Source organism: Mastacembelus armatus, chromosome 1 (genome assembly GCF_900324485.2).
Source record: "Mastacembelus armatus chromosome 1, fMasArm1.2, whole genome shotgun sequence".
In the NCBI taxonomy this organism is placed as follows: domain Eukaryota; kingdom Metazoa; phylum Chordata; class Actinopteri; order Synbranchiformes; family Mastacembelidae; genus Mastacembelus; species Mastacembelus armatus.
The window spans coordinates 7987005-8004040 of NC_046633.1; the positions used below are offsets into that span (position 1 = coordinate 7987005).

Sequence of the window (17036 nt, forward strand, 5' to 3'; positions counted from 1 at the left end):
CGCCATGGTCATTGTGTCGGTGGTGTTAAAAGGGATTGTGCTTTGTCTGTGGAGTTTGCTCAAAGGCCTCAGCACAATAGCCGTTGGGTTTTTTACGTGCATGTGTATGTTTGTTGAAATGGCCAGTTCAGTGTGGTTTTTTTTTTTAGGTTATTTTTTTTGGGTGAAAACTGGTTGGATGAAAGGTCAGCTGTTGTCTCAGCAGTTTATGGCTTACACTTGTGTTAGAAAACTGAAAAAAAAAACATCATTGAAAAATAGTGAATTAGACAACTCATCCACTCCATGTTTCCAAATATGGGCTAAATAATACATCTGAAAACAGTTTTACAAGCCCCAAACATGTTTTTTTTTTGTTACTGCTGGTGGAAGCTAAAACGTCAGCTCAGCCCCATATGGAGTTCATGTGTTGTCTCGGCATATTTGTGAAGCAGAGCAAGACTCAGCAGCTTGTTTGGCAGGAACTTAATGAGATGCTATACCTTAATAAGATTTCATGGTATCTGGGGTTTCAGGGTGTCTTCATAACAAAGCAACATGTAAATTATTATAATTTTTTTTTTTTGGTTACACCTAGAAGATATGTTGAGATATATTGACTCAAATGACATTTTAAACCCTCACCAAACTCTCACCTGTCCTTTTTTTTTCTTCTTTTTTTTTGTAGAGACAAGGATTAATGTTTCCAGTGTGTGGCAAGGGCAACTCTATTTTCCCTCTTTCAATCTTCCCTGCTCGTTCTGGATCTTTTCCCTTCCCTCTCCCTCCCTGCGAGTATGGTAGCATCCTGTTATTCCGCTTCCTTTCTGCAGCAGAAAAAGCCGAGCAGATGTAACAAATCTGGCCTTGCGTCGAAATCACCCCAACCAGACAAAGGTTTTCCACTTGATCGATTCCTGACCCAGTGGCTCTCCCTGAACCCAAAATTGGGCTGCTTTTCTTTCTTTCTTTCTTTCCCACACCACAGCCACTTTTCAAAGCACAGAAAGAGCGAGCTCTAAAAAGTACTTTATCTCTGATCCAATAATTAGCAGCGCCTAGCCGCAGCAGGATGGACACCCTTGCTGATTCTCAGTGACAGCCTTAAACTAATATGCATAATACCAAGGATACTGCCACAACTCCCCAAGCCCTCAATTTATGCAGATCCCAAAGAGCTGGATTGAGGTTAGCTTGGTGTAGAAGCCAGAAAACATCTTTAAATGAACCCGTTTGTCTATTTCCTTTCGTCTGCCTCAGCCTCTACCCCATCTGTCTCCCCCCTTATATGAAAAATCTGGAAGGAAAATTATTAATGAGTCACAATTTGAAGACATTTTCAATTGTACAGTGGTTCAAGTATAGTGAGCATTTGCTCCATTCAGTTTGAGTTTTAGTGCTTGTACATTTAAAATGACTATTCAGCATAACAGCATGAAACACTTGTGTGTAACGTAGATTTTATGAAGGGAAAATTGACTTAATACATTTTCATATTAACATATTTTAGAGCCTCTGCTGAGTTTTTCTGCCTGTGAGGTTAACCAGGAGTTGAGTCGCCGTGCAGCGTTTTATGGCTTGGCGTTGGTTTTCTTTTGTTATCTTTAGCATGTCAAACACTGGGCCTACCACACAGCTGGCTCTCACAGTGGAACAGCACTCTGAGAAGTCATTACTCTGACATTGTGAAATTAAGCTTTCCATCTTTTCCTCCCCACACATCTTCACATCATGTCCCAGCACCGGTTTCCTACACCGACTGCTCCTTCCCTCGCTGTTTCTGCACCCTTCTTTATTTTGTTTCTCTCTCTCCCTCTTTTATGCTTCCTCTTGTGCTGTTAGCCCTTTGTCTGACTAAGCCTGCTGTTTCACTGCCTTTGAGATAGTTATCTGGCTGAGACACATACATGCCCTCAAGGCTTTCTCACATTTCAGCCACTGCACATTTTTTTCACATGGGGGAGACACTCCTAACAAAGGTGGCTTTTTAATTTGGCTAGTGCGGGCCATGGAGTTGCAAACACTTGCAAACTATCATAAAGCTGCATGTGAGTCATCTTACTTAGACCCTGATGAAGGCGCTCTTTTGTTGACATGCAAAATGGATGTCTTTACAAGTCAGTTTACACATGCTTGTGCAAAAAGTTGTAATTTAGTCATGTGATCCAAGATTTTTTGGCTTTTTATTACTGAATCCTTAATGTCTAGTAAGTGTATCAATGCTCATTTTCTTACCACATGTTTGGGTCTATAAACATGAAAGAAAGTGTTGTTCAAGCAGGAGCTTTGGTCGCTACTCTCTCTCCCTCCTCCCTCTGTATCGGTCGTGCCCCAGCTCTGTTCTCTCTGATGTGTGCAGCCAGAAGTCAGCTGTCAAGACTTTGATGAGCGAGGAGTGAAGAAGAGGAGAGGGGAGGGAGTGAGCGTGTTCGGGGAAAGGCAGGGCAAGAAAAGGGCCAGAAGAAAATCCCTCATTCTCAAGAGTTCTGAGTTTACCCAATCTCACTCAGCTGCCACTCATCTTTCAGTCTCCAACGCTCATTTCTTTCCCCTTTTTCCTCTCTATTTGTTGCTTCTCATCTTCTCCCTGTGTCTGACCCTCATCACTCTGTGCGCATTTCTGCCTCACACACGTCTGAGCAGCCACCCACACACACTGACTGCAATTAAGAAAGATTCAGCGTCTGCCTCAATTTCCCAACTCGTTTCAATTTGGCACTGAGCCTCTAGGGCCACTGTGGCACAGCCTAGTGAATCCATACCCCGCCTTATTAGAGACCTGGGATAATTGGGGAAGGAAACCCGTTCGCAAAACTGATGCTGGGTCTGACTGAGCTGTGCACAGGAGATGAGAGGATGTTTTTAAAACTACTTCTTTACAAAAAAGAGAAAAAAAATCTGTTATGGGTGGAAGGTGGAGGAGAGCGATTTGGGCTTAAATCAGAGCGACGCCCTGGCTAATGTTACTGTGGGTAGGAAATGGAATCGGAAACGTTCACCCCCACAGTCCTCCTGTTCACCCACTCCCCTGACCTCCACAAAGCCTACTCTGTGAAGAAAACGACCCACTCAGCACTTAGTACATGAACATCCAGAGGGTGGCAGTATGTCAAACTCAGTGTAATTTAAGTGTCTGTATGTGGTTTGAGCTTGGAAGTGCAAATCCAAAGTTGTTTTATTGTCGACAGGCAAACCTTGTTTGGCGCTTTTGCAAGAGAAACATTAAGAGGGGATGTAGCCTCCTTTTAGTGTTTACATGTGAGAAAATGTAGCTGTTGTGCTCCCATTGTTTAGACTGGGGCTTGAAATTTGTTTTGATTGAGTCATGGGCCTATTGTGTTGTGGTTTGGGCAGCTGCAGTAACAGTATGGGGGTCTAGTCTTTTGGCGTTGTGATGTCTTCTCCACTTCCTCTTGTTCTCTCTCTCTGTTCCCCTCCACCTCCCCTTCAGCCTCACCTCTGTGGGGCCTTGACGAGCTGCAGCCCTTTTCGGAAGAGGCGGAGATATGTGACCTTATAAAATGCTCCCCTTGTGAGATGCTCATCCCTGAATGAAAGGGTCCCAGGTAACATGGGGGCACAGACAGGAAGAAGACCAGGCAGCTGAAGGAAGTGGTGTTTATTTAAATCACTCTAATCAGTCTGGCCATTTTTCAGAAGACAAAACCTCAGCTTCAGCATCTTTTCCCTCTTTCACTCATTTGTATTTCTATAGTCCCTTTTTCCTTCTTTTCTCCTGATGGTCAATATGAGCAGCAGTGCAGGCCTTTTAAGTGAACCCCCCCCCCCCAGAGGGAACAGTCATTGTGCAGGCACTTTGAATGTGCCGCCACCTCCCTTCCCTACCGACGGCCTGCAGGGGCTCAGACTGAGCTGCGTAGGGGCGCACAGCGAGACTTGCTGGAGCTGCCTGGGCCTCCAGCGATGTCGCCTCAGATGTGGGCAAACACCTCCACCCTCCTCCCACATCACCCCCACCCACCATAGTTTAACCCACAAACGCTTGGGGTTTGGGGTTTTGGTGACTATCCCTCCCCTTTCTCCTTTGGACCACAACCAAACCCAACTCTTCCCTTCTCTCCAATACTTGACACAACCACTATCTTTCCTCTTTTTCACGCTTTCAGTTTCAGCCCCTCCTGACACTCTTGTTAGTTTCTGATAGCCCGTGTGGAAAAGATACATCCCCTGAGCCTGCCTTTTGATTGGAGGTTAAAAATTTCAAAGGTTCTTTCTTTTATGTTGAAGAAAGTGCTGACAGTGTAGAGCATTTCGTTTGAATCATCGCCTTCTCTTCCAGGTGCTTTTTTTTTTTTATTGCCCTGACTGTTTTATTTTTCCCTTGTGTCTTTAAGAGCAGCATTGCCACAGTTTTATAGAGAGGAGGTGGCTTTGAAAAAAGTGTCAGCTGTGTGAACCCTGCCAGGGTCACTGCCAGACTCTTATCTAAATGTGTAGACATTTCCTAGAACCTATAACAGTAGAAGAATTTCTACTGTTGGTTGCACTGTCAGTCTTTTTGATGAGAGCACCATTCTCTCTCTCTCTCTCTCTCTCGGTCAGTAAATTGATATTGGGACTGATTTCAAAATGAGACCAACACTCTCAAAATAGGACCCAAGTTATTAGAAACAGAAATAATCTTTTCAGACACGTCTTCCCTTACTTGCATTGCTCTATATCTCTCAGCTCTTGAGTCTGTTCCTCTCTTTTCTCCTCCAAGTCTCTCCTCTGCTGCAATGGTAAAGTCTGACTCTCAGCCTATGCTGGAGACACCTCTCTCCACTTGGCTTATTTTAGAGTAATTTGTCGGTTGTGTTTTCCTTCTTAATGGCACCAAAAGAAACCCCAGAGCTCCGTGTATGGAAGGAGCAGGGGGAGAAAGCTAAGGCAGTGGGTGGGTCGGTGGGTTTGGAGGTTGGGGAGGTATAAGGCGGGCGGGCGGGCGGGCGGGTCCCAGCTGTGGGCGCTTTGATTTGGCCGGGGAGGTGAAAGCGGCGATTGAGACGCGAGGCTGTGCCAGTTATCTTAACCTCCCACACTTCAAAAGCTAGGCGAGAGCTTGTCCAACTTTATCCCCCCTCCCTCCCTCCTGTAGAGGGAAAGGAATTGGGGGAGAGAGAAGGGGGGACGAAACCTCACCAGCCCTCTGAACAGAGAAGCGTTTCATTTCCTGCAAAAAAAAAAAGTCCAGCCGGCATTCCTGAGCACTAATGTAGAGGGAGGAGGAGATGGAGGGAGGTGAGGCGAGAGGAGAGGAGGGGTCAAGTTGCTCCTGAATCCCAGTGTTTGTGTCGGCTGGACCTTGTGAAATGCTGGCTTGGTGCCCCCCCCCCCCTCACAGCCAACTACCATGCAAGCACAGTCTGCTGTTACCACCAGCCCTTTTTTTGAAACTTGCGCACACATGCACAAACTCATTCTTCTTGCCCGCAGCCCCTCAGGCCTCTTCTCCAGGCAGGAAGACCAGCGCTTTTCATGTCTGTGGTGGGGGAAGGAAAAATGCTCCCCAGGAAGTAGGGTGCAGTGCCGGGCGTGCGGGCCCACTTTGAGATCCTGGGATGAAAAGAGGGAGGGCAAGCAGAGGTAAATAAAAGCGACAGGGGCTCTCTCTCTCTCCAAGCAGAGTGTTGCTTTCAGTTTCTGCTCTGTGCAGCTCAGGGTCAGCTCTCTTCTGGAAAGGTGGCCTCTGTCCTGTTCCCTTTTATCCACATGTGGTAGGGCAGTTTGCAGGGTTGGTGTGATGTGTGTACGTGTACTTAAGATGCAGCGAGCAGCAGGGCTCAGCTGACTTCTTTCCTACAAAAACACACTCTTGGCTTTGCCACAAGGGAGAAGCAAACTAATACCATTTCTTTTCCTTTTTTTGTCTTCACAAAACATCCATCTTTTTAGTCGCAGGAGGCATCTATCCACCTCGGTCTCTGCCTCTCCACTTTGATCACAGATTCTATTTGATGCTACTCAGGTCTAAAATAACTCTCCTTGGCTTGTCAATAACTGAAGTTAACGTTGTTATGTTAGCTCAAGGCCGCATCACGAGAGGGAAAAGAACACTTTTGCTGCTTGACGAACAATTTTCCCGTCAGAGAAAGGGGCCGTTTTCATTAGAGTTCCGTGAAGCGGATGGAACAGTCAGGTAACCTTTTTCTTTTTTTTGCACTGCAGCACCAACCATCATCTGAAACGCATTGGATCAAATAATCACCCTCATAGTTCACTAACTCAACTTGTTTTAACCAACTAGGTCAATGTGGTGATACTCCTATGCAGAGAATATTTCCTTACCTTGCTTTCCCATCACCCACCTGCAGTGGCAACATAAATGTCAAACAGAAGCTACATATTTGAGTGTTGGCCTAGAGAGAGTGAGAGGAGGAATGAGTCAGTCAGGGGAGGGCAAAGAAGAGTGTAACCCTGCCAGCTGGGTCATGGCAACCCCCATGTTAGACTAGATCAAAGCCAGGCCGGCCCACATCCTGTCACTGACCTATAACTTCTCTGCCGTTCAGCACTTGGCTCAACGCTTTCATTCATCAGCTGTATCACTAAGAACAAAACACTAATGATTGATTCGATAGCTAGTAATGACAGATAATTTGTCCCTCCCTGAAATGAGGGAGGAATGCTTGCATGGTGAGACACTTTTTGAGTCATTCTGAGTCATTTTGATGCGTCTGGTTTTGGTTTGTGTGACGTGAATGTGACCAGTGTTTTGGTGTGGGTTGTTGATGAGTTTCAAATTTTTTTCCCCTTTGCTGATGAGAAAAATCAAAGTTTTTTCCCTTTGTATACAGATTCACTTACTTCCTAGTTAGTCTGCCTGACTGATCTTTTGTTCTTGACTTTTTTTTTTTTTTTTTTCTTCCCAGGAGGAAAACGGAACAATTTCTCCACATGCAAAGCAAAGGCAGCAGCTACAGGCCCTCTGCTAGAGATGGAGGCCTGTTAGATTCCACAAAGACCCTTAAATCTCCAACCTGAGGCCTCCAGTTCTCAGAGGACCCCCTCCCTCCCATCATACCCCACCTAACCCTACTCCTTTTTCCTTAAACACATTCACATGCCACCACCACCATCACCAAAACACTTCACTGATTGACTCTACTCCCTTCCTGAAGGCGCCTGCTGTAGACACTGAACTAAACAAGACAATCACGATTAATAGGAGCACTAACACACAACCACATCCTCTCACTGAAACCCCCCCAAAAAACATCAATTTGAACTTTGTGTTTTGTCAGTTTCCTTTGCAAATCAGCTTTACTGCAATCCAAGGCACTGTACTGAAAAACAACAATTTTGATGTGTGCACAAAGTTCTCCCCTGCACTGCCCAAACACTCAAAACACCATTTCTAAGTTATTGTAAGTTATTTGTCACATCTGTTCCATTGTATAGTTCATTAGACTGACATTCACTCCCTCAATATCTTCCCCCATCTCTCTCTCCCTCCCTTTCACTGGATTTTTGAGACCATTTGGGGTTTCGCCCGACTGACCAAACACCTCTTTTTACACTGCACTAAGGAAGATGGAGGGATCTCATCTTGTCTAAGAAACGTCCTCAAGATGCCATTTTAGTTTGTTGCTGACCAGTTGGTGCAAAAAAAGGATCAACAATTTTATTTGCTTTTCATTTAGACTCAATTTCATTTTGAATGCCTTTTTTTTTGTTTTTGTTTTTTTTTTTTTTTTTTTTATCTTGAACCCTTGTTTCAATTTCTCGGTGTATATTTTAGTGATTTTTTTTTTTTTTTTTTTTTTTTAATTTTTTTTTTTATATATATATAGTGGTCTATATGAAAATAAGCTTTGGACACAGGAAAGCCATTTTTCTTGTTGAAGCATCTTGCAGAAAATTGAACTTAAGGCTTCTTTTGATAACTATTTGTAACAAATAGTGACCTCGCGTCTTGCTCAGATGTAAAATAATGCTCAGTATGTGTACTTTTTAAAACTGTCAGGATATGTCAATTTTCTTGGTATTTTTGCAGGCAACATTAGGACAAAGGCAAGAGTGATAGCTCAGAGGCCTATATTTTATTGTTCTAAAACATGACAAATGAAGCAGATATATATATTTACCCCAGCACTTGGCAGTCTTTCTTTTATTGCAATGGACCTTTGTCTTTTCTCTCTGGTAGCTCATAGTGTGGTTAGCCATGTTGTTTATCCCATGCAAGCATCTCTGTAGCATTTTGATTTTAATGCTCTATTTTAGTATTACTTGATGAATTCCTTTTTTTATTATCACTGTCATCTTGGTATAGCATTTTGCTTCCCAGGTGGTTATAACTGAACTGTTTCAACATGTTTTTGTTTGTTTTGTTTTTTTTAAAGAAAAATAAAAAAAAGCACCATTGGCTCATTTGATCACTTGTGTGGTGGAGAGACCAGAGCTAGAAGTGCCAGATGTAACCGACTGTGTGTCATTCTTGGAGATTATAATGTATCATTGGACAGAACTTCAAAAACTGACAAGCAATTAAAAGTCCAAAAGCACACAATGCTTGAGGCTACATTTATACAATATTATTGCAACGATAATGAAGAGAGAAAACTTTCACCTGAGTACAAAAACCCGTTCGATTGGGTAACAAGTCAATTTCGCAGGTGAGATGTGTGTGAACGTGGATAGAAACTGACTTTTTTTTTTTTTTCCAGGTAACAATTACATTTTTGAAATAAACATTTTCAATGAAAGCACCAAGATCAAAGAAATAGTCTATTAATAGACAAATCTGAATTGTCCCTATCTCAAGTCAAACAGCTCCATCTTGTGTTCCTGTTGGGTTAACAGGACACTAGAAAAAAGCAATAAGCCCAAACATACAGTGTAACACTTTATAAAGGCACTTACAAGTGATTCATTTTGTCCATTCAGATCAGTTTAATTGACTACTTTCCTATTGCCATTTATTATAAGTCCTTTTTGGGTGGCTTATTTTCTCAACATCAGATCTGTTTCACAGTGACACCTCTCCACACTAAACTTGCAACACATAATTACTTGTACTTGTAGAATCCTTCTCCTGTCTTTTTGCCATATTTGCCTTCTGCAACCAGCTTGTTCAGCAATTCACTCTGGGCAAACAGTGGGTTGTCAGGATCCATTGCACTCCAGCCTAAAAACACGCAACAAGGATTTCACGCTGTATCAGTTCGTTCAAAGTCACATGCACACCTAGATTTTCCACATAGTTTTACCCACCATCCATGATGAACTTTATTGTGTCTAGTCCCACGTAGTCTGACAGCTCAAATGGGCCCATGGGATATCCAGCACCAAGTTTCATTGCAATGTCAATGTCCTCTTTGGATGCATGACCTTAGTGAAAAAAAAAGAAAGCAAACATCAGTAAACAAAGAAATTAATCAAAAGCTATGAAAGTAGAAAGAAACATTAAGACGTGTAAAATAAAAGCTCCAGTATTTGCCAAGATTCTTCTAAAATTGTTTATACTTTATTTTTCTCAAGGGATTAGATTTGAATGATCCCAATTCACCATGAAAAGTTTTACTCTTGAAATAACTGTTGGTCATGCAGGTATACAAACCTCTCTCATGCAACCGGATGGCCTCCATTGTGTAAGGAACAAGTAGGCGGTTTACAATGAAACCTGGTGTATCCTGAGTACAGAGATTGTGGATACTGCTGAATGGGCTGTTTGATATATTTTGCAAGACACTGCAACTATGATGATAGTAAATCTCACCTTGCAGGACACTGGTGTTTTTCCAAGCACTTTGCTGAAGCTCATAAGGGAATCGAACGTCTCTTGACTCGTTGCTGAGGTTCCGATGACCTTTAGAAGATTATAACTTCAGCAAATTCAATTCGTACAGTTACTGTCATAAAGACGCCTATAAAACATAGTTTACCGAAATGATTAAGAATATCACCCAAATCTCAAATGGGTGTTGCTGATGAGAACACCCTAGAACCAACAAAACTACCGTATGGGAAGTTATTGTGGCAAATATCACAGAAGAATTTAAGCACTAAGCAGAGAAGAATACAACAACCAGGTCAAATCAATATTTTATGTTGATGTAAAATAGAAATGAATGTACCTTTAGCAGTAATGTTTAAATCGCCTGGGACTACATTTCTTTTTTTTCAACATGTCTGATCATTTGGATTACTAGGTTGTCAGGTCCCCACCTCTACGAGCTTCATCATAGGGACTGGGTTGAAGAAGTGAAGGCCACCGAATCTGTCCAGCCTGCTGGTGGAGCTGGCGATGTCAGAGACAGACAGGGAGGATGTGTTGCTGGCAAAAATGGTGTGTCTGAAACACGAGGTGCAGAAAAACAGATGGTCAGTGAGTAATGCACAGTACAGACTACAGTTAATGATACAAACAGATACACGCCTTACATTTAATATGCCACAGTCTAATCTAACTCCTGTGGCCAATCACGTAAAGAAAGAGTAAAGTGCTTACGCTGGTGCCAGTTTGTCAAGCGTAGCAAAAAGATCCTGCTTGATTTTTAGATTTTCCACAATGGCCTCCACCACAAGGTCCGAGCCCCGAACTGCAAGTCCGGCATCTGTCGAGGTTGACACATTCTGCAGAACCTTCTGGATTAACTCCTCTCCTGCCTGAGGAAAAACAAGCACATTATTTATTAACCGCACACATTTCGCTGATCAGTTTACTTTGTTTTGGTGATCTACTGCCTCTCACCTCTGGCTTATCAGCAAACTTCTTCTTGACCACTCTTTTAACGCTCCCTTCAATTCCCTTGACAGACTTTTTCAGGATGTCGTCAGACGTGTCAACAAGTGTCACTGAGTGTCCAGTCGATGCAGCAACCTTTTCAGAGAGACCTTAGTTCAAGATCACTTCAAATACAGCAAGAAGTAGAGGAGAAACTCATTGTGATCAGTGAAACCAAAAAATAACTACACAAACCTGTGAAGGATATACATTTGTTTGTATTGGATGTACAAAGTACAATGTGTTAACTTGTGTATTGTCAGAGTGTGTACATGTACAATAGTATATAACTGGAAAAGATCCAGTGCCTGATGATAAACTAAATATGGACAGCGACACCTTGTGGCAATATTTGTACCTACTAAAGTTCCTACAGTGCAAAGTTGAATCCTCAGTGTGCGACGTTTCACGTCACAAAACAACACAACTACGTTTAATGAATAGTAAGACAAGCATTAACAATCAGGGAGATGTTGAAGTACAACTACCGGCTTTTATTTTGTGAGGTTTAAGGCAGGTTGTTTTATTAAAACATAACGTTACAGTACTGCGCAGTAGTTTTCACGCATTTAAAACGTTTAGATGCTTGTATTTTGTGTACTTTTTAAAAAAAAAAAACGAGTTATTTTAAGTAAAAATATCAAATAGTGACTGGTTCGACTTCTCAAATGATTATGTTTTTACCCATTTCTTCTTCTTCATTCCATTTTTCGGTAGTAGTGTTTGCGTGTTTAACGTCAGTGTAACACGCTTTGTACGTTTGAACAGACGTCAGGACAAAAAACAGTTAAACAGTTATCACAGCGTTACACGCGGGGTGTGATTTCCATGTCAGAGCCTCAGCTGGATGTCAAACCGAGTCGTCACTCACCTGAGCGATCCCTGCGCCCATCAGTCCTCCACCGATGATCGTTACATTCTTAATAACGACGCTCCTGACGGCCGAAGACGAGAAACCTCTGCGGACGTAGTGAGTAACAAACGCCATGGTGTGTGTATGTATCTGTGTCTGTGTGTATGTGTCTGTGTTTGTGTGTCGACCTGCAGCTCCACGACTTCAGGACAGAAACAGATCCGGGACACGGAGGAAATGGAGAGGAAAGGTCGGCGGTCACGTGATCATGCAGCCGCTTCCACGACCTTTCACACAGATATGAGACGCGTGCAAGGTGAACCGGGCATGCGCAGAATCGAGATTTAATGTTTATTCCAAAACACTTCATCTTTTATAAATATCAGCACAGATATTTCACTTCAACTTAGTAATTATTAATTTTTTTTTGCTCTTATTTCTGTATAAAAGTAAAATATAAGAGCTGCTGGACAATCTGAATTTTCCTCACGGGGATGAATAATTATCTATCTATCTATCTATCAACATTTCTGAAACTCATATTTTCATCTTATTTAAATATAATATTTATATACAGGCAGCATGGTGGATGAGTGGTTAGCACTGTTGCCTCACAGCACGAAGGTCCTGGGTTCGCAAACCACCTTTCTGTGTGGAGTTTGCATGTTCTCCCTGTCCTTGCATGGGTTTATATCCAGGTACTCTGGTTCCCTCCCACAGTCCAAAAACATGTATGTCAGGTTGATTGGTGACTCTAAATTGCCCATAGGAGTGAGTGTGAGTGTGAGGTTGTTTGTCTCTATGTGGCCCTGTGATGGACTGGTGACCTGTCCAGGCTGTACCCCTGCCTTCCACCTGAAAGAGAGCTGCGATCCAGGCTCCAGCAGATCCCAGTGACCCTGGTTAAGGAATAAGCGGGTATAGAACATGGATGGATATTTATATACACTGCACAGTGTATCAGAGGGGTCATGTTATTTATACATATAAACTAAACTAACACCTGTGTTTAACCTGAAAAGCACCAAGAAACACCTTAGAGCTGCATCTGTATTTAAAAACTGCCAACTGAACTAACTTTCTTAGGTCTGGAAATTGTTGTCAGTCCACTCCAGCCTTCAGATGACAGCTGCAGACAAGTGAGCCCCCTAAATAGGAATAAGTGGGTGTAGACAATACATATTCAGTAAAAGTCCATAACATAGACCTAAAAAATTCTTCCACTCTTCTGATTTAAGAATAAATGATCCAATCCAAAAAATGCAAACAATTTACAACTAAACTACTTAAATGAGCAATAAACAGAAACTACACATTAATGAGCCAAGATACTGTAAGTTGAAATCAATATTATTAATACAGTCTGTTTTTATTTACAGGTTGCCAGTCAATCATACATGAATTCTGTTTAGAAATACATTTTAAACTCTCTTCAACAGGAAAATAAAATATTTTTCTCTAATATCCTTATAAAGGTCATTATCTGGTCAGATTTTGATCATTAAAGAATAAAATTATTAAGTAGCAAGACAGATAATCAGCAGGTATCTTTCAAAACAGAAGGCATATGCTGTTGACATTAGTTCATTACCTGATTAACCGAAAAAAATCAACAGAACAATAATAACATACTTTAATTATTACTTGATTATCAACTAAATATATAAAACATTTTCTGGTTCCAGTTTCTTAAATGAGAGTATTTGCAGCTGTTCATATCATTGTAAACTGAGTCCCTGGTATAAGATCACAATTTAACTTGTGGCAATTTCTGATGGTATTTGTCATTGTTTTTGAAATGTTATGCATTAAATTATTGTTTGAATATATATTTTAAAAAATATATTAATAAATTTAATATGCCACCATAAGCAAATTAGCTTATATTCACTTAAAATAGCACAGTTTATACACTCCCTCCACATGCCCTTTACCAACATCTCAGATGTTTTTTCAAGATTAAGAAAATCTGTTCAAAGTCTACAACTGTTTTAAGTACGTGCACTCACACAGACAGTGAATGGGAAGGGCGCCAGTGTCAGGCCAAATCGTCCATGCAGCGGCGGCGGTGGTTTTCCCTCAGGAAGTCTGAATTTAAAGGCCTGCAGTAAACTAGTAACTGTCAAAAAGAGCTCCATCTTCGCCAGCTGTTCACCCATGCACACTCTGCGACCTGAAGTATAATTAGAGCACAGTACACTTACAATTAAAATGAATTTCTAGATCAGCATTTCAGTTATTTATTCCATAAGAATAATAAATAACATACCAATCCCAAATGGTATGAAGAACTCTTTCCTGAGCAACTTTCCCTCGTCATCCAAGAAGCGGGCTGGGTTGAAACTGTCTGGATCATCCCACACAGTGGGATCTCTATGGACAGACCACAGGTTGGGGAAAATAACTGTGCCTTTGGGAATAGTGTAACCTCTGAACTCTAAAAACAAGAAAAACACACATTGCATCACCTCAGCAAATCAGAGGTTGCAGCTGATGCAGATTTTTCATGTTCTTGACAAATCTCAATGGCTGAGGATTAACAGAGGATTTACTGGTGCTGTTTAAGGTTACCTGTTGTCTCTGATGCCATGTGAGGAATACCTAGAGGAACCACTACAGTCAGTCTCTGCACCTCCATGATTGTGGCTTCAGTAAAAGGCAAACTGCTCTTATCAGTCAGAGATGGGACCCGATGTTTGCCCACTACTTTATCAATCTCGGCCTGGACCTTGTCTGATATCCAAATAGTAAGAGGAAAGCAACATTAAGCACATTATGATTGCTGAAATCCTCATTTCAACAAAAGAAAAATGCACTTTGGTTTTATGACACACCTTAAGCCAGTCAAAATATGTTCAAAGTACTGAAATGCAGATGTAAAATGCATCTTATGACATGTTAATGACTGTGGTTGTGGAACAGTTGGAGAAGTAGTTAAATGTATGAATAAGCCATTTTGATGATCAAACAGGGAAGTATTTCAGTTGTGGGTTTCTGCAGATGATTTCCAATTCCTTTTTTTCTTAGATGAGTTTTCCATTTTTGTAAAAAAAAAAAAAAAAAAAAAAAAAAAAAGGTCTGTTAAACATTTCACATTTGGTTGTACAACATAAATTTCACCAATCAGTACCTTAACTAAGAATTCTGAAAGTGTATTTATATTATGAAAATGATTGTGATGCAAAAAAAACCCATTTAAAAAAAAAAAAAAAAAAATCACCCAATGTTGGCTCAAGTAATATAATTAATTTACTCCTTTATACCTTTATCAGATCAGACAGAACCGGGTTGTAGATATTTTAGGTAAGTATCACTGTGGTCAGGTCTGTCCTAAAAAAACACAGGGTGCTAGAATGAATGTTCTGCTGCGCCATTTACCTTGGATATCAGGGTATGAGACCATGTAGAGAAGAATCCATAAAACTGAATTAGTGGTGGTGTCAGTGCCAGCGATGAAGAGATCACCAATTATATAAAAAAGATAATCTTCTGTGAAGCTGCTGTTCTGCTCTCCAGCAGCTTGCTGGGCCAATATCTTTATCATGTACATATCTGCAAGATCCCTTGGGTTTTCTGGATCTAATGTTTCCCGGTGCTTTGCAATAATTCTCTTCAGAAAGACTGTAATGTCTTTTTCCACCTTCCTCAACTCTTTGAAGGCTCCAAAAGGCAAATGGTACAGCAGTGGAAAGATGTTGATGAGGACTGCAGGGCTGTTAATGCAGATTTCCAGCCCACGCACCATCAGGTCCAGCAACGTGCGGAACTCGCGGTCCTCATGATGGAAACGTTGACCCAGTATTAGTGAGCAGATGACATTTGAAACGCTGTTGCTGATCAGCGGGGCCAGGTCCATGCCAGCGCCACCAGACTCTTCATTCAGTCGTAGCAGTTCTGTTTTGATGGTAGCAAGGTCTTGCAGGATACACGGCTCCAAACTCAACTTCCCCAGGCCGAAGTTTCTGAGTGTCGTGTGGCAGAACTTGCGCTGCTGTCTCCATATCGACCCATAAGGTGCAAAAACTATTCCTAAAGTTCAAGTAAACCAAAAAGGACTTACTGTTCGGATCATTCACAAGGATAACATGTAGGTCATCTGTATTTATATTTAATCTTTTAATACAACAAGTATTTACTATTGGCCATTATTATGCTTAAATTGTGTTTGTGTGTTTTTTTGGATTTATCTATTTATTTTTTGTGCCTTGCTTTATATGGCACCCATATGGGCTGATAACACACTACTCAAAGCAATGATAACCAGGAAGATCACATGACAAACCAGTATACATTTCCACAAATTCAAAAACACTGAAGTTTCATAAATGTCCTGTTGCTGATTAAGGGTTTTCTAGCTGCCTCACATTTTCTATAAACCTTACCAACACAAACAAACAAAATAAAGTCACAGCAATGTAATGCATAATAATTACTCTTTCAACGTGCATAGGGCATAGGTCAGTGTTGTATTAAGGTACACCTGAGAAAACACACCTTAGAATTAGACTGAGATTTTTTTTTTTTTTTTTAAATTTTTCTCATTTATTGCTGATTTCCTACTTAATAAAAAGGAAAGTGAGCATGTTTCTGTGTGTTCATGGCTTTACCTGTCACGGAAATTAGGGTTTAGCCCTTTAAAACCTTTGGTGCGATCCGTCTCTTACCTTTGCGTTTAGTGATGATGGAGACAGCAGGAACATCGGGCCTGTCAGAGAACACCTCGGGATGGTTAGATAGAGCGTCTTTCACTGCTTCATATCCATTCAGCACAACGACCAGCTGACTCCCTACAAACAGGCTGTACACGTCGCCATAAACACTGGCTAGTCTTGTTAAAATAGCTATAGCGCTGTCGTGCCCTGGTCTCTGTCCAAACCTCCTCCGGATGAAAGAAGGGATTAAAAAGCCGCCGATGTTGCCGACTATGGGCCACGGCTTCGGCCCTGGGGGGATATTGGCGAGGTCCGGTGGTTTCCGGTAATACCTGACTAAGTAATACATCAGTAGGAATACTATCAGAGACAGTACTGAGCCGCTCAGATGCTTCAGCCACGACAGTGGAAACATGGCGGCAGTGATGAAATAAACTGAAATCAGTGAGTTGAAGATACTAACCCATTTTCAGGGTTAATCGTAAAGTTCCCGTAGGGTCATATGTCCATACAACGAAATAACACAAGTATCGCATGTTCCAGCCGACGCGCTTCCTGTTTAATAACAACAGCACGGCCTCCGTTACTGGCGTACTATTGGCTGACAGAGCCGAGGTCTGCTGTGATTGGTCGGCCTTTTGACGGTTTCTATGGGAATTCCGTTCAACTGGAGGCGGGATTCTTTGGACCCAGCGGTTGTTTTTCAGCCAATCACAGCGCTTCTTTTTCCCCGTTCTACTTTATACTCTCCTGTATGTTTTGAACCAAGAATCTTCTTGGTGTGAGGCAACAGTGCTAACCACCAAGTTACTGTGCTGCCCTTATA

General features: G+C 41.7%; 3 protein-coding genes across 6 annotated transcripts in view; 1 reads left to right on the top strand and 2 right to left on the bottom strand.

Annotated features, from left to right (window-relative positions):
• lef1 (lymphoid enhancer-binding factor 1) overlaps nt 1-7647 on the top strand; it is a 39565-nt gene extending 31918 nt beyond the window's left edge. For 2 of the 3 annotated variants that reach the window (XM_026304407.1, XM_026304409.1), the window contains exon 11: nt 6852-7647. The gene's annotated coding sequence lies outside the window, so the exon portion shown is untranslated. Of the gene's footprint in view, nt 1-5415; nt 6478-6851 lie in introns of those variants that run through there. The other variant, XM_026304408.2, reaches the window with a different exon arrangement.
• A 352-nt stretch (nt 7648-7999) lies between these two features.
• On the bottom strand, nt 8000-11799 carry hadh (hydroxyacyl-CoA dehydrogenase). Its single transcript, XM_026304475.2, has 8 exons — nt 11577-11799; nt 10673-10801; nt 10430-10587; nt 10147-10273; nt 9698-9787; nt 9539-9611; nt 9193-9309; nt 8000-9106 (listed from the first exon to the last, which is right to left on the bottom strand). The coding sequence occupies exons 1-8, from the start codon at nt 11691-11693 to the stop codon at nt 8988-8990; spliced, it is 930 nt and encodes a 309-aa protein (XP_026160260.1). The 5' UTR covers nt 11694-11799; the 3' UTR covers nt 8000-8987.
• Nucleotides 11800-12902: 1103 nt separating this feature from the next.
• Nucleotides 12903-16747, bottom strand: cyp2u1 (cytochrome P450, family 2, subfamily U, polypeptide 1). 2 transcript variants are annotated; one of them, XM_026303055.2, is made up of 5 exons: nt 16223-16747; nt 14937-15587; nt 14130-14291; nt 13828-13931; nt 12903-13731 (listed from the first exon to the last, which is right to left on the bottom strand). In XM_026303055.2, the coding sequence occupies exons 1-5, from the start codon at nt 16623-16625 to the stop codon at nt 13681-13683; spliced, it is 1371 nt and encodes a 456-aa protein (XP_026158840.1). In that variant the 5' UTR covers nt 16626-16747; the 3' UTR covers nt 12903-13680. The 2 variants fall into 2 exon arrangements, with proteins under 2 accessions (XP_026158840.1, XP_026158839.1); XM_026303054.1 differs by having other exon boundaries at nt 13828-13995.
• Between the last annotated feature and the right edge of the window lie 289 nt (nt 16748-17036).

Excerpts from the sequence above, each read along its gene's own strand:
- hadh (XM_026304475.2), bottom strand. The coding sequence starts at position 11,693 with ATGGCGTTTGTTACTCACTACGTCCGCAGAGGTTTCTCGTCTTCGGCC. Across the intron at positions 10,802-11,576 it reads TGGGCGCAGGGATCGCTCAG|GTTGCTGCATCGACTGGACA; the intron begins GTGAGTGACGAC and ends CTCTCTGAAAAG. Across the intron at positions 10,588-10,672 it reads AGTTTGCTGATAAGCCAGAG|GCAGGAGAGGAGTTAATCCA; the intron begins GTGAGAGGCAGT and ends GTTTTTCCTCAG.
- cyp2u1 (XM_026303054.1), bottom strand. The coding sequence starts at position 16,625 with ATGTTTCCACTGTCGTGGCTGAAGCATCTGAGCGGCTCAGTACTGTCT. Across the intron at positions 15,588-16,222 it reads CATCATCACTAAACGCAAAG|GAATAGTTTTTGCACCTTAT; the intron begins GTAAGAGACGGA and ends CTTGAACTTTAG. Across the intron at positions 14,292-14,936 it reads CTCATACCCTGATATCCAAG|ACAAGGTCCAGGCCGAGATT; the intron begins GTAAATGGCGCA and ends TTTGGATATCAG.